The sequence below is a fragment of the Humulus lupulus genome, chromosome 6 (genome assembly GCF_963169125.1).
Source record: "Humulus lupulus chromosome 6, drHumLupu1.1, whole genome shotgun sequence".
Classification (NCBI taxonomy): Eukaryota; Viridiplantae; Streptophyta; class Magnoliopsida; order Rosales; family Cannabaceae; genus Humulus; species Humulus lupulus.
In genome coordinates, this window is record NC_084798.1 from 35610899 (window position 1) to 35621390 (window position 10492).

Here is a 10492-nt window from a genome sequence, read left to right on the forward strand (position 1 = left end):
AAATAAGAAAAAAGTGTAATAGCATTAGCTATTAAATAACCAAAACCAAAAAGAAAAGGAGAATTATGTTGAATAGCATTAAAATCCACAAGGGAAAATTTGAGTTTTTATGCTTGATGAGGTCCCTTATAATAAAAAAAAAATGCAATCCTATGTACACATGACTTTTTCATGCTAATATTTCCCTTGTTTCCAAAAATGCCCCTCCCATTATATCTTTTATCTCTTTCTCTAGATCTCCTCCCTTTTTTCCTCTCTCTAAAGCGAGCCCAAAAAAGCTTTTAGGACTCGCGAGGCGCGAGCCCTCTATTTGAGAGCCTTAAAAACTGAAGTTTTGCGAGTCCTAAAATAATGTGTTTTAGGGTTCGCATTGTGAGTCCTAAAAAGTTTTATTTTTTATTTTTCAAAAAATTAAATGGTAGCCAAAGCTTCCGCTGGAGCTCCGACGATGACAGCAACGCCACCACCCCACGATGGTGGTTCGGTTCGATCATTTAGTGGATTTTGAAGCCCAAAGCACAAGGAATGCAGTGGTTGTGGTCATTTGGCTCGGGGTGGCTCGAGGTGGTCAGAAAAAGCCAAAATGTTTCGGAAACCCACATGGTCGCCGAACTTTGGAGGCTCCGTCGACTAGGCTAAGGGGCACATGAGGCTAGGGGCTTGCGGGGTTGGGGATTTCGGGGCCAGGGGAAAACTGTTGGCCAGCGCATGTAGGCGGGGGGTGGCCGAAGAGCCGCCGTTCGTGGCTGTGCAGAGGGCTTGCCTGAGAGAAACCCACATAAGTTTCTGAACTTTGGAGGCTCTGTCGACTAGGCTAGGGGCCGCGTGAGGCCAAGGGCTTGCGGGGCATGGGATTTCGGGGAATGGGGAACACCGTGGGCCGGAAAGTGTAGGTGGGGGGTGGCCGGAGTGCCGCCGTTCGTGGCTGGGCAGTGGGCTTTTATAAGAGAGAGAGAGAGAGAAAGAGAAATGGGGGAAGAGAGCAAGGAGGGAGAGAGAGAGAGAGAGAGAATGGGCTGTTGTTTTTTTTTTCTTTTGTGATATTTAATATACAATAAAACTTTAGTTAAAAAATATTATTCAAAATTTTAAGACACACATAAGTTTTTAGGGCTCGCTTTGCGTGTCCTTAAAGAAATTATTTAAGGACTCTCAATGAGTGTCATAAAAAGTCCAGGAACTTTTGTTAAAAATAATTCAAACTTTTAGGACACACATCTTTAAGGGCTCACGTTGCGAGTCCTAAAATGAATTATTTAAGGACTCTCAATGAGTGTCCTAAAAAGTCCAGAATATGTTTTTAGGGACTCGCATCTAGGTGAGTGCCCTAAAAAAGTATCATAAAAGCATGCTTTTGTAGTATTGCACCCACCCACCTCCATTGTTTTTCTTAGATTTCCCTTCTCCCTTTCTCTCTTCCTCCATTTTCTCCTCTCTCATTCCCGCTCCATTTTTCTTCTCTCCTAAAGTTTCCATTGAGACTAAAAAAAAATACCCCATAATAGTTTTTGATGATTTGGAACTTAAACTCGCTAAAAGTTCAATTAAGACACAATTTTATGCATTTCGAACATATCTGAGAATGATTTTTTTGGTTTTTCTTACAATTTTTTTTTTTCAGATCTAAAATATTTAAATTTACAGAAAACTCGATGTATCTCGATGCCTATCTCAATGAGCCCTGATATATCATGATTTTCATTAAAAACTCGATTCATCTCGATACACTTTGATGCACCTCGATGAAACTCAATATAATTCATTGAAAGTGCATAACTTTTCTCTCGGGTATACAATAGCATCGACTTCATAAGTGGACTCACCTTATGACCAGGGAGGGTTGTTGCCCACCCCTTTTTTTTAAATATATATTTTCAATTTAGTTAATTTTATATATATTTTGACAGTTATACCCTTTTAAAATCTTGCAATTTAATCCTTTTTATATATTTTTTGATAATTATTTTCTTCTAAATTTTACAATTAATTATTTTTAGGTATGTTTTTTATATTTATGCTCTCTCTATTTTTTTTTTAAATTTCTTACCCGCGTGAACAAAATTTCTAGGTCCGATGTTCAGCTTCTATAGAGTGAAGAGGTACGCCTATGTAGTACACTGCCCATTGGAGACCAAAAGTGAGTAGTGCCTTGCCTTGGCTTCCCATTTCTTTAAGAAACAGCCACGAAAGAGCTTTATATTGTTGCTTTAATTTTCTTTGCAAAGTAGAAAATAATTTCTTCGTATAAATTTTACTTTTATTTTTGAACAGTAAAAAAAAAGTAAGAGTATAATAACTTTTTAGCTATTGTTTGGATTTTTATTATTTAAAACAGCTTTTCAAACAATAAAAAATTATTTTAATGTATTTATGTACGATTGTTAATTGTAATCAAGATCAAATATAAAAACCTATTATTGGAACATGACACTACAACAAATATAGCTAATAAGCTTTTTGAAAAAGAATTATGAATAGGAAGTATAAATTTTATCTACATAGCTATTCATATATAGGAAGTATACAAATTGTATTCATAAAAAAAGAGTTTTTAAAGAATGTTTTTTTTTAATGTAGAATTATTAGTTAGATGTGTAAGGAGCTTTTAATCAGGTAAAACACATTTACAAATTATTCTCAATATTTTGAAGAACAACTTTTAGACTCTCCATATGAACTTTCAAAACCGCCAAACATGCCAATTGATAACAAAAGCCAAAATTAGCTTTAGTAACCGTTCTTCCTTCAATATTTTCCGAGAGAGGGCTAGAAAAACCTCTTACGTACCTTTAGTTTATAATTGATTATTCTGACCACCAATCCATCATAGAATAAGAACGCATAAAATTAAAGTAAGCTTATAGCTAGCAAGCTTTAAAGATCATTTTTAATTATGATTAATAATACTATTTATATATATTTGAAAAGCAAATCATAACAAACATTAATCCAAACTTATATCCTTTTTGGTATTGGATACCATTGAATACATATCTTTTAAAAGCAATATAAAGAGATAATACAAGAAGAAGCTGTTATAAAATTACACATGAAAATTTAAGACCATCATATATTCGGTATCTATATGGAGATCGAAAAATTAAGCAATGATTATTAAATAAATACTAATACACAAAATACAAGACATAAATGTATAAAATGGCAATAGACCAATACTCACACTACATAATAATATTGTAACAGTAATTAATTCTAATATTATACTATAGTTTTCCATCACTACAATTGGTATAGATTTTAAATCTATATATGATGTATCTATACGTATTGATAATTTATATGATCTTTAGGGCTAAAAGTATAACTATAGTCCGGTAGAACCAACAAGCTTTGTTAAACCAAAAGTAACAGCCATGGCAAGCCACCCTCCAAACAAAACCCTCAAAGAAGACTTAACCGGATGAGCCTTCCCCAAAATGGCAGCCAAAGCTCCAAACCCTAGTAAGGCTATACTGACCACCGCAACAATCACTCCCAACCTCACCTTATACTCCTTCACGAACGCCGCCCCAAGCAAGGGCACTGCCGAACCCACACCAAACGCCAACGCCGAAGCCCCTGCGGCCTGCCAAGGGCTCGGCAGGTTCTTCATCTTCTCCTTATCACGGCTACCATCTCTGTCCATCTGGGCCAACTCGATATCATACTGAGAGTATACAGAGACAAGCTCTCCGATGGCCATGCTGCACGCGCCGGCCACCATGCCGGCGATTCCGGTGAGCACCATTGTTTTAACGTCGGTTTTCACGGCTCCGACTCCCATCATCAGGGAGGCAGTGGAGAGTAGACCGTCGTTGGCTCCCAACACGGCAGCTCGGAGCCACTGAGCTCTGGCGGCGTAGTCCACCACCTTGACCTCGAGATCAGCTTCTTGTTTTTCGACGTCTTTTAAGGGAAAGACGGTGGAGGGTTTGGGTTCCGGCGGAGGTGGCTGGCAATGAGGTTGGATAGCGGCCATGGCGAAAAAGAAGGTAAGAAGAAAATGACAAGAGAAAGAGATATGGATGGAGTGTGGAGGACACACGCCTACCTGTTATGATATTTATAGGAGGAATCCATGGCGGGTGGCCATGAAGAGGTGTAAAGTTATGTTGTGTTTTTATTTTGTCGAATCTTATGCTTTCACACTCAAAACTTGTAAGAAGGATTTTTTTATTAATTTTAATTAAGAAAAAAAGTAAAGCAAGAAAATGAGTTGGTAATACTGGTACTTTAGATATATAGAAAATGGAAAATATTATAAAGAGCACCAAAATAATAAATAAAAAATGACCGTCGGACACCATATTTGTAAAAGGATGATTCTATTCCCACTTTTTTTCCCTCGATCATTCTATTTTAAAATATAAACGCTTGAGATTTTTAGAAATTATATATATATATATTCGTTTTTTTCGTCGTTCAAAACAAATCGCAAATTAAGAGAAAAATTTTAATTAATATTATTACTTTTTCACCTTGTACTTTATTGGTTCACATAATTTGAGTCCCTACACAAAAAAAATGACTTTTCCCGGTGTGTTTTTACGCTGGCAAAAGTTAGATTTTGTACCACTAAAAGTTGTTTGGGCTTTGACGATAGGTTTATGCGTCGGTGAAAGTTAATGATTAAAGTTCGTTGGTAACTTTTGCCGACGCAAAAAAAATTACACTTACAAAAATGACTTTTACTGTCGCAAAATTGTATTAACAAAAAAATTAACGAATCGAGGAAAAAAGTTTGTACGAAACTGTAAGAAACATTTTTGTTGGCACAATTTTACGCCAAAAAACGTTTAACATTTGCTAGATAGTTATAATGCGCTGACGAAAGTTTATCATTGTGCCGACAAAAGTTTGTTTATTTTTAATGATAATGCCTTTTAGCAATGCAATTTTGCAGTGGGAAAAATAATTTATATCTTTTTATATATATAATTAAAATAAATTATAAAATATTTTATATTTAATAATTTCATTTTATATTAAATTAATTAATTATTTAATTTTATTTCATTTAGTAATTATATTAATTAAAAATAAAATAAAAATTAGTTTGTACTAAATAAAAAATAAATTAGAACTATTAATGTTAATTATCTCTACTAAATATAAAAATATTAAAATAATTTATTAAATAAAAAAATATATTTTCTCTATGAAAAAAAAAAGTTCTCATCATCATTATCTTCAAGATTCTCTCCTGGCAAGTGCACATTAAAACCAGGTCATATATAGTGCCCATCTTATTCAACAAAGACTTCTATATAAACCAGAACTTGATTTAAAATCCATGTCATTTATCGATCACAACAATTATTTTTTTTTTACTAAAAGCGATATATATAAATCACACACTATTATATTATGACAAAAATGTATATAGTACCATTAGGCAGGTACAATTTCATTCACTATTACACTTATCACACTATTTCACGCGTTGTGGTTAAATATATATAAATAGGACAATTTTTTTTTACAGGGTATTTACTTTAAGCTCTATTGGTAGGGCTTTCAGTGTTTCTCGACTCGTGAATAGTTTTCAGCACGTTTTTTTATGATCGTGTATATTGTACCTATTTAGAGCATCCTGCAAATTTTCAGAAAATTCTGAATAGTTTACAGTACTGAAAACTAGGTTCAAACATGTTATTTTCCACACGCATAAAAAAAATTAGTCACGCGTGCAACAACATGTTTGAACCTAGTTTTCGGTACTGTAAACTATTCAGAATTTTTTGAAAATTTGCAGAATGCTTTAAATAGCTACAATATACATGGTCATAAAACAAATCGTGCCGAAAACTGTTAACAGGTTGAGAACACTGAGAGCCCTACCAGTAAGGCTCAAAGTGAACCTCCTATAAAAAAAAAAATTCCCCAGTATATATTTACTACATTAAAAGTTTGAAGGTCTCTTTGTTACGTAATCACATGCATTAGCATATATAGTAAAGGACATTTTTGCCCTGAGGTAATTTTGCATTTTTTTTTTGATCACATGCATCATCCATTTGTTGTGTTATGACAAAATAATTTGTCCAAAACCTTAAAAAGGAAAAAGAAAGAAGAAAAAAATATAAAGTCTCAAAGAAAGGAAAGAGATAGGAAAGAGAGGTCGGTTGGTTGAAGCCATCTGCCGGTAGACCCTCCCCTTGATCAGACAGTTGATTCTTCTTTTCACTTTTATATACCCGCATACATATATTATATATGCACATATATTTATTGTATATAGGGAATTTTATTTTTGGCCAATGATAAATTAAACTCAATTTTTTTTATACAAAGATGTATTATATTGTAGTTATATTAAGTATTACATTAATTTTCGATCAATTTTGAATAATATACAATAATTAAAACATAGTTAAAATCATCACTTGCATATATGACATGTGTCATTTTTTTTCTTCATTTTATATCAATACAACTAATTATTTTGAACCATATTTTTTATATTATAAAATATTCAAAAAAAAATTTAAATTGATAAGAAGTCAACTATATCTACAAGTATAAAACAAATGCAGTCACAATTTCTTCACGTACCAAAAAAAATAATAGTAGACAATAAAAGTGGAGTCCCCACTATAAAATTCCCTAATATATATACTATGTATATAAATTCGAATAAATTAAATACTGTTGTTTACGTTGATGAGAAATTGGTCAAAGTAATTCAAGTAGTGTAATAGAGTAATTTAACACAAATAAGTCAGTGTTGGGGGTTGTTCATGTGACTAGGAGGGGGGTCATGGATACTGTTCGTGAGAAATCAATGGGTGTGTTTTCTTGTTGTAAACGGAAGAGTCATCGTTTATTTTTTTAATCAAAAGTTGCATATTGCTCTTAATAATTAGCTTTTCGTACCAGTCTTGTTTAGTGTGGATATAGACCTGATATAACTGATGCTCAATTGGTGATTCTCAATCTTTATCGTTCTCTATTTTGTTTAGCTTTGCAGTATATTTATTTTTATGTTAAAACTCTTATTTATCAACTAATTATTATGGTTTGTCTTTTTGTACCAATTTCATGTAACAAGGTTTCCCTCTTGTTAGCCTCTTTAGATTTTCTTTTTCCTTTGTACTAGTAAGTAATATGATCTGGTTAACATGTAGTCCTCTTTTTTATTGTTTTAATTGTTGTTGTAGATTTGAATTAGTACCATTTTTAATTTTTTTTCAAAATAGAATAATTTTGTGTGGCATTGATATTGCTAAAACATTTGATATATATATATTGCACAAATACTTTTAATATATATAGTCAATATTTCTATAAAATTCAATAGTTTGGCATCATTAATATTTACTGTTTTTTTTTCTATCAACTAACTAAAACAAACTTAAAGAAAATGCATGGAGAAGACACATGCTTTACGTGGTTTTGGTTATTATTAATTCTAGTCCACAAGTCTATTGTATTAGAATTTGAGGAAGCGTGAAAGTTTCAAGCTTCAATAAAATTCAAGCAGTTTTTGGCAATTGTCTGAATACAAAAAATTCGGAGTTACACGAGGTGGTGGCCCCATGCTTATCACCTCAGAAAAATCACATAACAAAACCTTGTCTTCTAATTTTAAAAAGATATACATTGAAATATTGTACTTATTATCACAACTAACATTCAACTTCTTAATTATTGGCAATTTTTGGTTGAAAAAGCACAAACCATTCATTCTGTAACGAATCATTAATTACTTTTGTTGAAGAGGAAGATTATCCATGTGTAATAACCCTGCACACTATCTATGCCATGGAGAACTATACCTCACTAACTAGTAATGCTATTAGTGGTTTCTTAATTATATATCATATTAATTTATAAAAGATTATTTAAATATCATTTTGAAACATTTTCATATTATGGTTATTTAAAGAGGTTGAAAATTTTCTTTTCCATAATATCAACAATTAAAGAAACTAACTAGAGAACTTAAGACACGTAACTAAAGAAATAAAAGTTTAAGTAGAAATTTAGGTTTAGAGTGAGGAGAGACAATAATAACAAGAATGAAAAATAATTACAACTTTCGTAAAATTAAATGATGGTACAAACTCTATTGATTACAAAATTAGTCATAATTATATAAAAATCAAGAGCTCAAAACTGTCTACAAATATAAATACACATATATTTAGAGGAGTTTTCAACCATTATATTTTCTTCGTCTTTATATCTTTATTGACCTAATAAAAGTTTCAACAAGTTATTAATATATAAAATTTTAATTATTTTTAATTTAGGAATTAAATTTTATTTATATAGTAAAACCTCCATAAAGTGTTATTCTATATTGGAACAACTCACATATATATATAGTCATAAAAATCTTTAATCTCAACTTGTGACTAGTTATAAATAGGAATAAATTCTATATTATAATAAGTTATAATATTTATTGGTCCCTCCTTTAGAAAATATGCATCCACATAGTAATAATTGACTTAATATTAAATAAAATATATGATATCTTTTACATACTAAAAATTCATGATAAAATTAATTACCAGTTTAGACTTGTAAAATAACTTTGTATATTTTCAACATTATATAGATATGTACATTGAAGTCATATCTTTATCATGACATTTTCATTTATCAATGTTTTACATTAAATTTGACATGTTTTATCAATTATCATTTAATTTAGATTTAAATGTTTATATTTCAAACATTTTATAAATATAATTCTATTAAATTATAATTTCCTCATAGTAATAAAATATGTTGGTATCAACATTATTACTATATAGAGGTGTTACTGTAATTAATCATTTACTAATTTGATATAGGTAATAAGTATATGGGGTAAGACTTTGGTGAGACACTATTTTGGCTGCACTAGTGTAGCCATTTTTTATTTCCTACACTTCGATAATTTTTTTATATGACGATATGCATTGTAGTCATTTAAGACTTCCTGCAAATTTTCAAGAAATTACGAATAATTTACAGTCTGAAAACAAGGTTCAAACAATTGAATTTTACATGCGTATACAAAAAAATAAGTACGTGTGCAACAAGTTGTTTGAACCTTGTGTTTGGTACTGTAAATTATTTAGAATATTTTGAAAATTTGGATGATATATTAAATAACTACGATGTACACCGTTATATAAAAAAATTGAAAAAAAAATTGTTGCAAAAACTGACTCCTCCGGTGCTACCAAAAAAGTGGTTGCACCGTAGCCAGCCCCGTAAGTATATGTCTGTAAAATAATTAAAGGGTTTATATTTTTTTTGGACCCTGTGTTTTGTCTCATTACCTGTTTGGACCCTGTGTTTTGACAAATTACTTTTTGGACCCTATGTTTTATAAAATGGTTAAAATAGAATCCTAAACTCAATTTTGATGAAGAAAAAATTGAATATAACAACACAATTTTTAAGCAGAATGATTTTATTTTTGTTCTGAATTGTTAGTTTGGTAAATTATTTGTGATTTTAGTGGAGAAAACATTAACCAAAATCAGGTTTAGGATTTTATTTTAACCATTTTACAAAATATAGGGTCTAAAAAGTAATTTGTCAAAATACAGGGACCAAACAGGTAATAAGATAGAACACAAAGTCCAAAAATGTATAAACTCATAGTTAAATAATTAGTAGTCTTATCTTCACTTGAACGAAAGAAACAATATAAAGCTTGATTTAGTTTTCTATATTTGTCTCTTAAAAAGTTATCCACCTATTTTGCTTACTATATGTGTTTATGGAAATTTTTATGGTAGGGGCTTCAAAAAGAGCCTTACCGGTGTGGCTCTTTTGTGTTCTCAACCCGTGAACAGTTTTTGGTGCGATTTTTTTTATGACTGTGTATATTGTAGTTATTTAGAGCATTCTGCAAATTTTCAAAAAATTCTGAATAATTTACAATGTTGAAAACTAGTTTAAAAATAAGTTGTTGCACGCGTGACTAATTTTTTTTATGAGCGTGGAAAGTAACATGTTTGAACCTAGTTTTCGGCACGATAAATTATTTTGAATTTTCTGAAAATTTGCAGGATGCTCTAAATAACTACAATATACACAATTATATATATAAAAAAAATCGCGCTCAAAATTGTTCACGGGTCGGAAATACAAAAGAGTCCCACTGATTGGGCTCTTTTTGAAGCCCCTACCATAGAATACTCCTATGTTTATATTAAGTAGATAAAATCGAGGAGAAAAAGAAAAAAAAATATAAAGTAAAGGGTAAATACTCATTTGGTACACTGTGTTTTATTGATATACAAACTTGTTACCATCTGTTTCTGATAATTATCAATCAATATCCTCTGTTTGTAAAAACTACATAGTTTAGTATCTTCCGTGCGTTTAAATTTTTAATATTACCAGAATATCTCCTGTTTTAATGATTTATTTGATTTTCAACAGTTTTATTAATTTTTAATAATTTAAATATATTTTCGAAATTCATAAAATAAAAAAAATTAATTAAAATTGTACAATAATTTTAATAAATAAAATTAATTTA

General features: G+C 30.8%; 1 protein-coding gene across 1 annotated transcript; it reads right to left on the minus strand.

Annotated features, from left to right (window-relative positions):
- Window positions 1-3086: 3086 nt before the first annotated feature.
- On the minus strand, window positions 3087-4038 carry LOC133783960 (vacuolar iron transporter homolog 2-like). Its single transcript, XM_062223529.1, has one exon. It carries the CDS (start codon window positions 3977-3979, stop codon window positions 3326-3328), a length of 654 nt encoding a protein of 217 aa, XP_062079513.1. The 5' UTR covers window positions 3980-4038; the 3' UTR covers window positions 3087-3325.
- Between the last annotated feature and the right edge of the window lie 6454 nt (window positions 4039-10492).